General features: G+C 38.5%; 1 protein-coding gene across 2 annotated transcripts in view; it reads right to left on the bottom strand.

The window, feature by feature from the left end:
- Positions 1 to 17,500, bottom strand: part of LOC125047000 (striatin-interacting protein 1 homolog) — an 83,877-nt gene that overhangs the window by 18,928 nt on the left and 47,449 nt on the right. The window contains exons 8-12 of one of the 2 annotated variants that reach the window (XM_047645015.1): positions 13,104 to 13,249; positions 12,780 to 12,951; positions 10,537 to 10,691; positions 8,843 to 8,959; positions 2,947 to 3,074 (exon numbers count right to left, since the gene is read on the bottom strand). In XM_047645015.1, the coding sequence (XP_047500971.1) occupies positions 2,947 to 3,074; positions 8,843 to 8,959; positions 10,537 to 10,691; positions 12,780 to 12,951; positions 13,104 to 13,249 (718 nt within the window). The remainder of the gene's footprint in view (positions 1 to 2,946; positions 3,075 to 8,842; positions 8,960 to 10,536; positions 10,692 to 12,779; positions 12,952 to 13,103; positions 13,250 to 17,500) is intronic. The other variant, XM_047645016.1, reaches the window with a different exon arrangement.

Below are 17,500 nucleotides of genomic sequence, written 5' to 3'. Positions count from 1 at the left end.
ATGGTGAGGATAAGTCAGAGTTTACATAAAAAAAGATGGATTTTTTTTTTTTTTTTTTTTTGCGGGCATCACATTACAAGGTGGCATGCCACACCTCAAAGCACCCCCAGGGGCAAAGTCTGATGTCACAGTCAGCACACTAGTTCCTGCTGCTCCGACAACAACCCTGTCTAAAGTATACCTGATATCACCTCCTCCTGCCCCCAGGTATCTCTGAAATGGTGTGCCATTGACTCAGCAGAGTGTGCCTCATTGCCACTGGTTGTCTCACTGCAGCCCTGCTCCTAGTGGAGTCGGACACTTTTCTGAACTGCACCAAGAGCTCAGACGCGAGGCCAACTCAGAAGGCTTTCCGAGATTCCTCCAATCCCAGGGCATGATTACCAACATCAACACCTTTAATGCCGATGTTGTAATCTTTTACCACCAACGACTTCTCCCCATCCACTGCAGAAGTATGAACTGCTGCTATGGTAATTGACATCAACCTTCCTCCTCACACTACGGTCCTTAGGCATGAACTCCCTGTTCAGCTGGATTGTTCTTTACCACATTAGTCTTACATGACTGCAACACATGCAAGAGATGGCTGTAAAGTGATAACACTTCCTCTGTGTGTGTGTGTGTGTGTGTGTGTGTGTGTGTGTGTGTGTGTGTGTGTGTGTGTGTGTGTGTGTGCGTGTGCGTGTGCGTGTGCGTGTGCGTGTGCGTGTGCGTGTGCGTGTGCGTGTGCGTGTGCGTGTGCGTGTGCGTGTGCGTGTGCGTGTACGTGTGCGTGTGCATGTGCGTGCGTGTGTGTGCGTGTGACACATCACGAAGATGAAGTAACACCATGAAGATGAGGAAGTGGTGTCATTACAATTATCACCTTTACTTTCGAAATATATACATACACATGCATGCACAGACACACACCTCTGTCTCTCTATCTACCTCTGCCTACCTGCCTGGCTCCCTGTCTATCTATCTCCATTTCCATTCCTCCCTCCATACTTGCAACTTTACTTTTTGTTTTCATTATTATTTTCTGTCAGTCTTTCTCTCTCTCTTTCCCCTCTTAAGTCTCCTACTCCCTCCACCTTCATATAACTTCAAAATCCAGGTAAACTGAAGTAGTAACTTCACATCTTTATATGACATCATGACATAACTAGTGGTTATGTGTGCAATAAGAAATTGTCTTGGAAATATCATTACAGATGTCACTGAGGTCCATTGCATTATGTCTCACATGCGAGAGACCGCGAAGATGATCAGGAACACCAGCACCCCACATATGAGACGCCCAGAAATGGTCCATTTTCCGTCCCACCGGTGGGACACCCGTCGTTAGTGGGTTAACCGTATCTGCTGGGCCACACCTATTGCTGTCATAACATACCAACTTATCATGCTGGGTATGGCTATAGGTGTTGTGACACACTAGAGCAAGTCCCAAGGAAAGTTCTGCTACATATAGCAGACTCGCTGCCAAATGGCAGGATGGTTGCCAGAAGTTACCGGAGTCAGTGATGCCAAAAGATTTTTGATACCATCATTGAAGGGTTAACACTGACTATCTCACACCCATCAAAAATGCTATCTAAAAAGAAAAAAATAGGTAACATTATATCGAAAGTGGCTCAGTACGAGGAAAGATTTGGTTAAAAAAAATATTTATTTATAAATTTTCCTTCATTATAGGTGAGACCGCAGTCATTGACACCACCAAGAGTTGTGGAATAGTAGCAAAATTATACAACAAAGAAAGTAAGAATATACTAAGTAGAAAGCTGGCTTTAGAGAATATCTATACCATGACCATGCAAGAGCAAGACTTTTTCAAAATCATAATGCAATACCCTGGATGATCATGAAATACCTAAAAAAAATTATTGGATTTGCCTCAGATGGGGCTAGCAATATTACTCATATCCACAATTCTTTCATGAGTTAACTGAAATCAGAACTAATAGATGTAACAATCATCAAATGTATCTGCCATGCTATTCACATTTCTTCTTCGCAAGCCCCAATGTGTCTTCTTCATAGGTGAAGATCTGGTAATAAATATATTCACAGCCACCTCTCACACAGTGCCAAATGCATGCACTAATTTAATCAGCTTCAAGTTTTTTATGAGGTTAAACATCACAAAATGTTACATGTTTGCTAGACAAGTTGTCTTTCTTATCATGCATCTGTTGAAAGATTATTAGAACAGTGGAAGCCTCTTCTCCAACACTTTTCAATTTCTGAAGGCAACTTACACACTACCAAAGAATATTCTTGACTCTCAATGTACTGTACATGTAAGCAACATATTTATAATTTAATAATCTCAATCTCCTTTTCCAACAACAACCCACCAAAACCTTGAGCTCTCTTACTGCTGCTGTGAAAAAAATAACCTTCACTCTAAGTTTACATTATCAGTTTTTTTGTGTCAAATACTGATTATGATATTGCACTCTGCTAGTGTGATTATCTTGAAGTATGACACACAAAAGGAAAGTACTGAAGCATTAGGAGTAGCAGTCTTGTATATAACTGCATACAATCTCCTATTTCATAAGAATAAGATTTGTGAAAATAAGATTTCTCTTTTTATCCCTCATTAAAACCACATTCCATCGTGTACACTTACGGAAATGGACTCAAATGTACATGATCAGGTTACTTAAAGTTCAATCTAGCAATTAATATGAATATTATGCATCTTTAAATATGCCAAAACATAAGATTTTGTTTTGGATACAAGTAATACAAAAAAGATCACATCACACTGTTGGTGCAGTACAGTGAGTACACACCAGCCATGTCTTAAACAGGCTGCAGAGGCAAGCCCAAGTGGCTTTGCACACTTCCCAAAGCGGAGGCCTAGTGAACCCCAAATTCTCCCTGAGGCATTGGTTTAAGGGGAATGAATCATCTTTCAAAATAAAATTGTTGTTTTCAAATACTTACGGCATTTCCTCTGGCAACACATCAGCCATGATATTTATTGAGTCTGTTTTGGCTTTTGAAGTTGGTGCTGCAGCTAGCAAAATCTTCAACAAAGCTATCATGCACTGTGGAAGGGTTGGTAGCATTGCCTGAAAAGCATGAAAACAAGACATCAGTCTTATGTCAATCACTGCATTCATGGGAAATTGGAGAGTAGGAGGGGGGTGGTGGGAGGAAAGAAGGGAGAGTGGGATGGAGAGGAGGAGGAATGCAAAAATGGAGGAAAGAAGGGAGAGTGGGATGGAGAGGAGGAGGAATGCAAAAATGGAGGAAAAGGAGGAGGGTGGGGGAGGCAGGGAGGCAAGAAGGTGGGAGGAAGAAGGAGAAGGAAAAGGAAAGGAAGGAGGGAGGGAGAGGGAAGGGGAGAGAGAGGGGGAGGAGGAAGAAAGAGAAAAAAAGAAAAAGAGAGAGAGAGAGAGGGAGAGAGGGAGGGGGAGGAGAGAGGGAGAGAGGGAGAGAGGGAGAGAGGGAGAGAGGGAGAGACAGAGAGAGAGAAAGAGAGAGAGAGAGAGAGAGCTAGCTAGACTGGGTATGATGATAAACCTCAAGCCCAGTTTTGTTGTGTATGGCCAGTGGTTATATACTGTGCAATTTTGAAGTAGAAGTTTGCAGTTTTTTATAGCATACAACAATAAAACCTCCCAGAAAAATCAAATTTTCAACTTAGAGTAAAAGTAAGAGTTCCAGTGTTTAGAACAAAATGTCGGCTTTGCACACACAAAAAAAAATCATGCAATTCAAATAAGAATTGCAGGAGGAAATTACTGTACCATTATTTTAGCAAAAGCACATTTTCAGCAAATGCACATATCCCACCCTTGCATAGACCAAATATGCATAATTAATGATATGCACTAGGATATTGACAGATAGCTCATACCACATTCAAAACAAAACATTCTAAGTACTGTGAGAGAGTTTTAGACCTTTGGCGGCTCTAAGGAGCCTCACCCCAGGGGTATTCCCTGTGGAGCATAGAACTTCTTGGAGTGCAACATATAACTCCTCAATTCACAGAGTCTTTGGGATGTTTACCAGGCTTTTCTAACCCTCGCCTTTATTTTATTCATCCTCGGCATCCTCTCACTGGTAACACAAGTCCAACTTCACAATAAAAACACACAGGAAAGCAAAGACAAGGCAGCAGAGGTGCACTTGTGTCAATGATTGACTGTAAAGACTAGATCAGCTGTGACTGAGGACAGAACTGGCTTTTGACACAAAATGCACTTCTTCTTTAACCTCTTAATAACGGGTGAAGAAAACTAAAAAGAAAAAAACTCTACGCTCTAGAGATCAATGGCAATGTGCAGACTTTGAGCACAGGAGTTCGGTACATCGAGCCGAATCACTGGCTCATAGCGCTTTGGCGCACCGCCACGGCGTACAGCCACATGCCACAGATCAAGCGGTTTGCTTTGACGCCTCACAGCGTGACCTGTTGGGAAGGGGTTAAAAAACACACACAAAGAAAAAAAAAAAATAATAATAAATAAATAAATAAATAAATAAATAAATAAAATAAATAAATGAAGGGCAACATGATTGCCTGTGCATCATTATTTAAACAAACCGTGGTATTTAAACTTGATTTATGTGATTGGTGGGAAGAGGGATGGTGGGTAGAGCTATAGAATCTCTAGGGTAATATACGAAGCCTAAAAAATTGAGCCAGAACAAAATACAGGATCACTAAGGAGTAACTAAAATAAAATGGAATTATGATGCCGACATTGGTGTCACAGTATATTCCACTGGCACTTCATGATGAAATTGGCATAACCATACATAAAGGGTTAAGGCCTTTTTTTGTAACATTTCCAAAATCTCCAATGCCTTGATACATTCTGATACATGTTTCCTCTTTATGCATACATTAGTGGAACCTGTGAAAACATTTTTTTCAGTTTGCATGAGTGTTTGGCCAGCCAGACAGTGTGCAATACTTTTATATATATATATTTCACATAGTCTCATACAGGAATTTTATTTTTCATTAATTACGAATCATGTCGTAAGTTTCTTGATAAAACTTGGTTGGAATGAAGATCTTCAAAATTATTCAGTATCTCTATGATATAACTTTACAAGCTCAAAAATATAAAAGAAATGGCATTACCCAGACATTTGGTTTGGACACAGAACTCACTCGTGGTGGATATAATAAGAAGTGTAACCTTATGTAACTTCCACTTTTCATGTGAAGTATAATGTAATCAGATCTTTTTTTTTTTTTTTTTTTTTTTTTTTTTTTTAACTTTTCACAGCCTTGTAAAGCAAAGAGTGATGTGTATAACAATTTGAGGTGCAGAGTAGCTTGGTGATTTTTACTATTTTATTTAAAACCTCCACAATGTTTTGATTATAATTAAAAACTTTACCAGCATATTAAGTACTTTAATCTGTTTCTGCTGGGCCACGTCTTGCAGCGTCATAACAAACTTCTCAATCTGCAGAGTGTGGATGTATGCTGCTGCAACGCGCCAAAGCACTACAAGCCAGGCGTTCGGCTTGAAGTAGCGAACTCCCGCACTCAAAGTCGGCTCGTTGTCATTAATCTCTAGAGCGTAGTTTTTTTATTTATTTTCTTCACCTGGCAGAAATGGGTTAATGGTTTTCTATTGACTTTTGTTGTATGAAGTAAAAAATAACTTTTTTTTTCAATACTCTATGTCAGTTTTTGTAACAAGTATGATACAACTTGAAACAATGTATCAGTGTTGTGAGTTTTGGGATGCAACAAAAAAAAACTTTACTTTTTATTAGTCAACACACTGATTAACGAAAGGTATTGTAAATAGGGATGATGCTTGAGCTGGACATGCTGATACGATGACATGGAGGACACATTCTGTTCTAGGTTCCTTGATCTGGACTCAGGTAATTTTTGTTTTCCTCAAGGTCACCATCGTCAATAACTGCCTCAGAGTCCACACAATGTCTGAGGGAACACACCACATGGGCACCTCATGAAGCTAGGAGTCTAAATTGCCATCCTAAAATAACTAGGAGGGACTGGGATAAGAAGTAAGAGAGGGAGAGGACTAAGAGAAGAAGGAAGTAAGAGAGGGAGAGAAAGTGGAAGAGGGAGAGGAAGAAGAAGAGGGAGAGGAAGTAGAGGAGAGAGAGGAAGTAAAAGAGGGAGAGACAGTAGGAGAGAAAGCGAGAGGGAGAAGAAGAGATGGGAAAGGAAGAGGAAGAGGAAGAGGAAGTAGGAGAGGGAGAAAGAGGGAGAGAGAGTAAGAAAGGCAGCAGTAGAGGAAGAGAAAGAGAAAGTAGAAGTATGAGTAAGAGTAAGAGTGGGAGTGGAAGTAAGAGTGGAGATGGGAGAAGTAAGGAGTAGGGAGTGGGAACTGGGTTCAAGGAGTGGAGACTGGGTTTTGGGAGTGGGAATCAGGTTTGTGTACCTCTTGGTTAATATGACTCATAAAGTTTCAGTGAAATTCTTCAAAATAAGAGCAGTATAACTAATTTTCTTATGCCACTCTAGTTTCATACATAAAGTATACAGAATTTTTTTCAGCAAAAAATATATATGATATGATTACAATAGCTTTCTCTAACATTTAGACTGCTTATTAACTTTTCTCAAGGTACACAGAATCTGGTGAAGTTGAATTACTTGAATTTCTTAACCCCTTGGTGACGGGTGTCGAAAACAAAATAAAAACAAAAAAAACTCTACCCTCTGGCGATCCACGGCAATGCGCTGACTTTGAGTGCGGGAGTTCGGTACATCAAGCCAAATCACCGCCTCGGAGCACTTTGCCACGCCGCCGCGGCATACAGCCGCACGCCACATTTCGAGCTATTTGTTTTCACATCTATAGACGTGACCCGTCGGGAAGGGGTTAAGTGGAGATAGACTTGTCTATCTCTTTGCTAGTCATTAAATAATTTTTTTTTTACACTTTTGACATACCTTATTGATTTCAGCCTGATCACTACTTGGCATGATCAATATTATGCCGACATATGCAAAGAACAAAAATCTACAGCAAACATTTACAAGGGTGGCATAATGGGCAAATGAAAAGATAGGCCTCTATGCCAAGCGAAACAAGGGACCCATGGCCAACCTCGCTCAATACTCCTTGTCACCCTTGTCCTTCCTCCCTCCCCCTTTCTTCTGCTCTGTTGCTGCATGTTGCAGCATCTATGTCAATCACTACTATCAACCTTATTTGTGTCAGAACAATGTCAGTCACTACTATCAATCTCATTTGTGTCAGAACAACATCCAGAATATACCTCTACATCTCTTTACCACAATATCTTGTCACAGTAATTGCAGGAACCACATGGTCTGAGAGAAAGTACTAAGGTAATGAGACAAGGTACAAAGTATATCCTTTTTGGGACATAGTTGCAGGAATTGTATTCCACAATGGGGTCAGACTCTGTGCCTCCTGATACCCACATCTTTGTCATGCTCACTTTTACTTTTTTATTCCTTTTATGCCAATTTCTAGTCATTTTGGTTCCCATGGATAATGAATCAGGAGAGAACCATGGGTCAGAGCAGAGGATGGAAGCACTTTATGAAAACAGGGGAGATATCTCACAGTTCTGGAGCTTTTTAAGGAATAAATGACAATGTTTTTCTTCTTTTCTTTTCTTCTAATATCAATTTAACCTATAAAGCAACATGACTATGATAATTTATTACGGAAAATGGAACATGAACAAAAAATAATATTAGCATAAGAATAAAAACCTTGACCAAAATATCTAGAAAGGAAAGATAATCATTACACATTTAATCACCTTAAGCCCTTGGTGAAGGGTGAAGAAAAATAACGCGCCAACTTTGAGCACTGGAGTTCGATACATCAAGCCGAATCACCGGCTTGTAGCGCTTTGGCGTGCCGCCATGGCATACAGACACACGCCACATTTCGAGCGGTTTGTTTTGATGCCTATCAGCGTGATCCATCGTTAAAAATAACTTTAAACATCTGATAAGATATGAGTCTTCACAACTTTAAGTGATAAAGGACATAATATATAGTTTATAGTAAATACTTTGAACTTTACTCTTTAATTCCTCAGTAACCGTATCAGAAATCTTTCAGTGTCAAAGACTCCTGTGATTTCTAGCAACCGTCCAGCCGCTGGGAGCAGGAATCTACTACATGTAGTAGAACTTCCCGATCAATGCACTCTAGCACATTGCCACACATATAGCCATACCCAGTAGATCAAGCGGTTTGTTATGACAGCTATACATGTGACCCAGTTTATACAAAAAACCTTACCTGAATCTTACAGTGCCCACTTGGTTAATCCTACATTGGTATACTTTCTACACACAGACTGACATGCATACATATACTAAACACATAACACATCACCTACATGTCTTCTACTGTCTTGCTGATACATGAACTACGATCCCTTACTCAGTTGCCAGAAGTCACCAGAGTCAGTGACACCGAAAGATTTCTGATACTGTTAAAGGCGTTAAAGGTAATCTCTTGGTTGTGAGAGGAGTCAAGGTATCAATACAGCATAACCTTAAAGTTACATTCTAGATCTTGTAAAACTAAAAAATATCAATTACGAATAAGATTTTTGCAGCAAATAGGATAAGCCTCAATATTTTTGTTTACATTTTTTGGGTCCAAATTACCTAAAACTCAGTAGTTAACAGTTGTCAATTGGCATTTTGAAAAATTAAAAAATCATGTAAATCGGCTAAGATTACAGACCTACTGAGCAGTCAATTTCAGTTTGCATTTTTTTTTTTTTTTTTTTTTTTTTTTTATATAAAGATAATCATAAGAGGAACTTTTCATTTCTTATAAGATTTAAAGAAATAAATAGGTGAAGCAAGACAACCAAACTAATTTCATACTTGGTATAGTATTTCTGCAGGTGTCTGTGGAATGTCTGTTTCAGGTCGAGACATTGGGTTCCTTGTGATCTCTTCCTCTTGTCTAATTTGTACTTCAGACAGCGATACATATACATGCTGTAAAAGAAACAAAAATTTTGAGTATAACCTTTAATCCCAAATAACTTACTTATGCAGACACGTCTACAAAAAACTAGCTCTAAAGCAAATTGCATAAAAGATGTTAAAAATACATCTGAAAGGCTCTGCTCCCACTTTGATATGTAATTAATATAACATTTCTCAAACATATGCTAAAACTGTTTACATGTGCATAATATCTCAAATTATTCTTATCAAATTTGAAATGTATAAGGAGTTGCCAATAATACTCCTTTTCCCATTTTTATCTAAGGTAACCATACATATTACAACAGGCGTAGGAATACAATGAATATAATAACGCATACAAAAAAAGTGCATAAAAACAAAAGTTTTATATCACCAAATATACATATCTTTATATTCACTATCTGAGTAACCTTGCATACCCACAATATCATTTCATTATTTCACTTAACTCCCAAATATCTCGGTGAACACAATACAGTACTTATTCAATTATCCGACCCTCGTTTATCCGGACTTCGATTATCCGGTCCGTTTTTCTTGCTTTTTCTTTTGAAAAAGATAATTTGGTTCTTGCCAACATTTTCATTGACTGGTTTTACAATTCATTTCTCCCATTGGAATAAAAAGCTCTGGTAGAGCAAGGCTTTGAACCAAAAGCCTTGTTATTTCTGGACAACTGCTCTGCTCACTCTAGCGATGAAGAATTGGTTTCTTCAGATGGAAAATTTTGCGCCACATTTTTGCCTCCAAATACCACTTCCTTGATTCAACCAATGGATCAGGGTGTGTTGGAATGCATGAAATGCCTTTATAGGATATCAGTCTTAAGGGACTTGATATCACAAGACACTGGGTCAATGGATCATTTCCTCAAATCGATCGACATGCTCAAAGTGATTGAGAGAATTAGTGTAGCATGGGAACAGGTTTCGCCAGACACAATTCGACGTTCATGGAGAAAATTGTTGCCCATTGATGAAAATGTTGCCTCCACGGAGACAGATGCTGAAAATGCTGATTTTGTTCCCCAGTTTACATCCCTAAGCAAGGAAGTATCGCCTTCTGAAATTGATGATTGGTTTTTCATGGACGGACCTGGATATGAGCATTTAAGCGATCAAGGAATAGTTGATCTAATTAACCAACAAAATGAATTGGAAGAGGCTGAGTCAGCAGACGAGGTTGAGGAAATTGCTGGTGATGTTCGTAAATGCCCAATATCAAACGGTGAAGCCATGAATATGCTTGACAAATGTCTCACATAGCTTCGCTGGCACTTCCACTCTGGTCCAGTAGCGGGAAATGGCCGTATTTAGTGCGTTAGTTTGTAATGTGTGCTTTTGAAATAAACTTTCACAAAACTATGCTGGTTTCTGCCGTTATTCGTATATTTTAGATTATCCGGAATTTCGGATTATCCGCACGCATCTTGAAATTTCGTGTCCTGAGAAGGCCGGATAATTGAATAAGTACTGTACTTGGTTCTCCCCCAAAAAAATTATCAACACACTCCATCTCTGTACAAATACAAAGTACATTCACACCAAAAAATGTATATGAAAAAATGAAACATATATTCTTACCTTGGAAAGAACTTTTACTCCTTCATGGATTGGTTGTGGAAGACCAGCTAGGGAGGTCCTGTCCCCCTGTAGCTGAAAACCAACAAACTTCACACGTGTCGAATCTAAAAATGAGTCTATGTCCTTTTGTCGTACTTTTGGAGTCCATGGTAATCCTGTTAAATATTACATGGTATTAAAGAAAAAATTATGCTACACTTCATGAAATTAATACCATTAAATAACACAAAAAATAAACCAATTGAAATGACTATTAGTATATAATCTGTAGTACACTATACTAAAGCCATATGAATTTAGAGAGTTTGCAAACTCTGTAAAGAAAGTAAAATCTTCACAATCTGTCCTCTTAAAGTACTAATATGGATTATATTCAAAAAACAATTTTGATATTGCCCTCCACAGTTCTCCATAAAAAAACAAACTATTTTTGGCTTAGATAGTTGTCTTTATAATTTACTGCATGTATTTAACACTTCAGACAGGAATCTCTTCCATATCTAGAAAAAAAAAAATAATAGATACCTTTACAAATTATAGTCCCTATGGAAATAATAACACTGATTGACAAGATAATAATCTTATCGAAAAGTACACTAACTCGTTTCTGCCAGGCCATGCCTACTAGTGTCATAACAAACCGCTTGGTCTGCGGAGTAAGGTTATAAGCCACCACGAAGCGCCAGGCATTCGGCTTGATGTAGCGAACTCCCGCACTCAAAGTCAGCTCATTGCCATTAATCTCCAGTGTGTAGAATTTTTATTTATTTTCTTCACCCAGCAGTGATAGGCATGTCCTCAGTACACTGTTTATATATGCTATGGTACCATCCAGTGGTTGTAATTTTCATGTGCCCCCATAGCATATTCTTTCTTTCATGAGTGATGTGGAATGCACAGGCCACCTCCTTGGCCATTTTTTTAATTTAGAAAAAAAAAAAAAAAGTAAATCTGAACAAATTCACAATACTGTCCCTCACAAAAATTTAGGTAAATTCAAAAATTGATTACCCCGCATAGTTATCAAACTGAAGTATATTTTCTAGTAATTCAGAGGAAAAAATAAGACCTGTGGACAGTATGGTGGGCTGCAAAAAAAAAAAAATAAAAAAAAAAATAATAATAATAATAATAATAATATAATAAAAAAAAACATAAAATAAAAAATAAAAAGCATAAAAAAAATACCTTTGGGGAAGCTCCATTATAAAAATATATGAGATGAACCACAATTATACGCTATAACCTACAAAAAAGATCAATTAGTTCTTTAAAACCATTATCAAAACCATTATAACCATCCTAACAAAACGACTCATCATGATACGTATGGCTATAGGCATTGCGACATGCTAGAATGAGCCGAGTGGAAAGTTCCGCTACATGTTGTAGACTCCTGGCCCAGGTGGCAGAATGGTTGCCAGTGACACCGAGAGATTAAGGATGACTCCAATATGCGAAGCTGAGCCTCGCCCGGGCTATGCCCATGAAGGAAGCCCGGCCTGTGTCGACTAAAGCCAACTCACTAACAGGTTTCAGCTGGTGCTGACTCGGCTGAGCTTAGTCCTTACCCGCCGCTTTGCCCAGCCACAGCAGTACCCTCCGGGTGACAATTGCAACTTTTCGCAGCTGGGTTGGGCACGAACCGCCAACCCCTTGGATGAGAAGCCAACACGTTACCACTGTACTAGCCCGGAGGTTGCTGAGAGATTTCTGATACTGTTATTGAAGGGTTAATGACTGCTGTTAGGGCTGAACTATGCACAGCTCAGAAGAGATCAACTGTGAATGACATGGGTTCCTCTCATGTCTGTCCAATCATAATTCATACCAGGCAGAAATTCCAATATGGAAGCTTTTCCAAAAATAAATGCCAAAAAATAGTAGTATGGCCACACATTACCATACATGCCTGTATCAAATTTACAAACAGGACCTCATGGTATAAACACAAGGGCTTATTGCTCACAAGTGGCAGAAACTGCCATGTTTATTGGTGCTGACATTTTAGCCACTCTGAAGGCATGGATTAATAACAAAAAAAAAGTGGTATACTTCCCTCGGTATAATAAATGACACTGACAATTATATTTTGCAGTTGATCATTCTCATTATAATTTCCATTAACTATATAAAAGACATTGCCTGCAAGAGAGATGGCACGAAGAATGCTGTATTTGCAGCTTTAGTGTCCCAAGACATTGGGACACTATAACTCCCAAGAAAAATACGGCAGTTTGTACCTTTATTAGTGCTGTTGTTATTAATGGGTGTTCCAGGTCTTGGGGAGGGTGGCTGAGGCAAGTCTGGTGGTTCGTCCATATCAGTGGGAGGTTGTTCATCTTCATCAGCTGCAGCAGTAAGATCCAACTCACCAACACTGTCATCTAAGCTGCTCTGCTTCATCAGTCCCTGCTAATAATCAAAGTCTTTCTCAGGATAAAAGTCTTGTGTGTTAAATATTTAGGATGACATAAAAAATGTAACCAAAAATGCATTATTGCAGTTAATGTAATATGATTGAATTGAATGATGCCAATGACGATATAATCTCCCACTCCACATACCCTTCTGAATGGTCTCCTTTTTTGGTTATTCTGTTGCTCTATGAGGTCAGCCGCTGATGCTGGGGGTGAAGAGGCTCTCATAGTACGTGCAATGGTTAGTGTGTCTTCACCACAAGGAGGTAGACCATGATTCTCACGATAAGTATCTGAAAAAAAAAAAAATCATATCATTCTCTATGCTATTATAGAAAAGTCTGTTCAAGGAGCAGGTGATGTGAACATGCAGTCACAGGAAAATATCACTGCACGCCAGATGACACAAACATGCTGTTATGAGCATTTCAGCTGAAAGCCAAGGTGACGGGAAAGAGTCGACACAAGTGCACAAACCTCTTGGGAGGTTGATTAGACTCATTTGATGACTTTGCATTATTCCTATCAATAAATGATGCTCAGCATCATATTCCTGGCACCGTAACCAGTGATGCAGGTTATATAATTTTTTTTTTTTTAATAATAATAATAAATAAAAAAAAAAATACAAATACAAATAACAAAATGTAAATTTTTTTATTTTACATGAACTGAGTTCTTGACTACCAAGAGAGATGATATGGAGTCCGTGCAAAAGTCTATTACCATCTGGATAATGCAAATCAAATGGCAAAAATGACATTGCAAACAGTAAAAAAAAACTAAAAATGTTTGTGTAAAAAGAGGAAATAACATTGCAAATGGGAAAGTCTTATCCCTGCATACACATGTTCACATGACCTACAAGCAGTGTACCAGGCAGAGCAGTTGCCCACATAAGCCTAATGCTTGGAATTTGGTCATATGATTGCCCTTCTCGTATTTACACTCATTCTAAACATAAATATGGTATATGATAAAGTCATTACACAGAGATTTCAATTCATAAAAGTCCAAAGAATTATTGTGTTCACATATCAATCCATATAAATATAAATGGTGATTTTTATGAATTATAAAGAGAAGAGAGATGAATCATGCGTGTACATAAGTCTGTTTGAGTACATGTACGCGGAAATAATATACACGAAAACATCTTATATCTAGACTTTGTGGTGATAGTTTGGACATTGAGTAGCATGTATACTTCATAAAATCTGTACATTAAATAATAAACGAATGCTAAGTATCGTCTGTGAGAATGGCAACAGTGTGATGTAGTGATGTAGGAGATTAGCTCCTCCCACCCGAAAGTTTCTCTCAATCCCCATTCCCCTATCCACTTCTATTCTCCCTCCAATGACACTATGTTTGTATATCAGAAAAAATAGTGTTGGGAAACCTATTGCAACACAGCTAGATAGCTAAAATTGAGGACTCTTGGGATACTACTTGGCTCCCAATATCACCTATGAATAAATGAATCTGCAGTGATAACCCTGACACTGTATTAGGTTGAATTACTTGTGTGTGGACTTCGAAATATCTTGTACTTAAAATTCAAAATCACGCACCCCACCCCCATTCAGATCATGTTCCTGGGTTTGCGTATGCACACTACAGTCATGTGACCTTAACCGCTACTCAACCTCTTCTTCGGCCACAAGTTCTTACTAGGCATCCCCACCCCCCTCATTCCTCGCCTGTTGACCACCCACCCCCTCACTCTAGTGGTTGGGTTGTTCTAGCTATGCGGCCCAGCGACCAAGCCAGCCAGCATATGGCACGCCTGCCACTCTCACCTCCATCCTTTTTGCAGATGACAGTAACTTATTTATTAGTGGAACAGACCTTCTATACCTGATGGACACTGCAAACTGTGAACTTAAATTTGTAGAAAATTGGAAAAAAAACACGAAAAAAAATAATTATGTGATATTCAATAGAAACAAAAAGTGACCCTGTACTTATATACTACACTTTAGTATTCCAACTACTATCCTATTGCCATACTATATGGGGACTACAGGAAAACACAAATATGCTGAAGGCCTTTTGGCATTTACTGCTTTACCCTGATGAAGCCATAAATGCGAAAAGGCCTTTGGCATGTTCATGTGTTCACCTGTACTTCCCTTCGCTGTTCTACTTGCAATTTGTTTGACATGAATTCCACACTGTTTGGGGAGGACATTCACAGAATATGTAGCAAATGCTATTAATAACACAAAAGAAATTGATACAAATCATATCAAAACTTAGGAGGAATGACCATATGAACATCATTCATTCATCACAAAATATTAAAGATAAACAAGTTAAATGTGTACTGCAAAGTCATCTTTGTACACAAATCGATCAGTGCTAATAACAGCCTCTCTGAATTCTGTTTAAATAATCAATACCTTTAGAGAAATGAAAATCTACTTCAACTACCCCTAATGCAAACTTCACAGTCACAAACTTCCATATTATCTCAAGTAATCAAAGTCTGGAATCACCTCCCCAGTCATATACGAGACTAGCTAACTCTCCCGTTTTTTATGAAAGCATTATAGAATTTCTTATTGTCAAAGTACATGGATAACAAACACAGATGTACAAAATGCATGAACAGTCTTAATGATCTGAGTACAGTAAACAGACTACTTGTCATTTTACACAAATGTATATAATGTGTTAATAGTTTACTTGAAGCAAATTAACTGAAAATCAATAATACAAATATGGTCACAATTTCTAAAATTACACAAAACGGTTTGTTCATTATAAATCCAGTGCTTAACCCCTTTGATCCAGATAACGTGACCATCACTTCATGAAAAAAGTTGGCTCGAGGGGCGGGTGAGGTGAACATGTAGTATGGGAAAATCTGGCAGTGGGCCAGTTGTGAACGTTTCAGCTGAAGCCTGGGGTCACAGAGAGACTTGCCATGAGTGTAGAAACCTTTAGGGTGGGTGATTACACTTAATTGGCAATTTTGCATTATTCCCATCGATAAACAAGTATGGAATGTAAGTTCCACAAGCTATGACTGAAAGAGCTCCGTCTCTATACAGGACACCATTTCCATACTCAGCATTGTATTCCTGGTGCCGTGACCAGCGGCATTGGTTGAATTTTTAAAAATTAAACTAGGCTAGATAATGCAAATCAAATGACAAATATGGACATTGCAAAATGGCAATAAAACTAAAAGCACTTATGCATACAAAGAGAAAATAACATTGCAAATAGGAGGCATAGAGTATTATCACTGCACATGAGTGTCTGTGTTTGCCCAGTCTCTAAAAGACACCATGCTGTCTACGAAGCAAGGAATACTTTTCATCTTTACTTGTTTGCTCCCATACCTAAGAATGCCAAATGGTGCAAACTGACATATTTTAAGAATGCAAAGCAGTTGCATGTGCATTATGGTATCCAAAATCATAGGGAGATTTTAGATATCACTTAACCACCTAAAGAGCTGTTTCCCTCCACTTCTCTCCATCCAGTTCCTTCAGAACTGCTTCCCTACACATCTCAAGTATCCTAATTCCTTATTATCTAACATGGGATACAAGTAGGACTGGTTGTGGTAGTGATGATTTATCATGCATTTATGTTTCACCCAGACTTCATTCACATCCAATCAGCTTTCCTCAAGGCCAATGCCTGACAGCCGCTAAATTTAACCCATCACCGTCAGGTGAACAGGAAATCCCTGAGCATGATAAACTCTGATTTCTGGCAACGGCCAGACACTGGGGCGCGGGAGTCTGCTACATCAAGCTGAGCATCCCGCTCCACATGCTCTGGTGCATCATCGTGCATACAGGCATACCCCACAGACCAAGCAGTTTGTTATGATGCTAATATACATGACCCATTTGCTGAAGCAAATGCTTGCCTGCATGTCATAACACTGCTTGAGGAATTTACCTAAATCCTTTGTGTTCTCTCCATTCATGAACAAGTTTGGCAGCAAAGGCTTAGCCATATTTGTTGTTACTAACGTTTATAACATTAAAGTAATTATAATGTTTATAATAAAAATAAAACCATTGATATTCACAGCACTAATAAAAAATGTTTTTCCCACCAATTCAAGGGAAGGTGAAATCAGGTAAGGTCACAAGGTCTACTAATTGGCTCCTTTGTGGCTAAGCACTAAAAGAGCCATCTATGTGCAGAGACAATTCATAAAAATATAAAAATGAGCAAAGCATTATCACCATTTTTTATTCATTTTCCCCACCAACACTGGGTTAAGTACTTTTCCAGCTTACTAAACTACATGAAAATATGGATGACCATTTTCTATTTAGTACAAAAAATATTGCATATTTTCCGGGATAGGTCCCCTGATATGACCGGGAGAAGTATCCACGAAAGTTCTCATACGATTCTGAGACTAAAAGTGTCTCAAGGAAGGCACTATGCCACATATAAAAGTATCAACAAATAGATAGCTTAAATTAATACTTATATATTACTCAAATTAGCATATACATGGTTTAATCAGTTATACTAATGCAGTCATGGACATGTTCATTTTAAAT

The sequence above is a fragment of the Penaeus chinensis genome, chromosome 40, assembly GCF_019202785.1.
Source record: "Penaeus chinensis breed Huanghai No. 1 chromosome 40, ASM1920278v2, whole genome shotgun sequence".
Classification (NCBI taxonomy): domain Eukaryota; kingdom Metazoa; phylum Arthropoda; class Malacostraca; order Decapoda; family Penaeidae; genus Penaeus; species Penaeus chinensis.
Note: the sequence above shows the minus strand (reverse complement) of the source record. Positions and strands in the feature narration are given on the sequence as shown.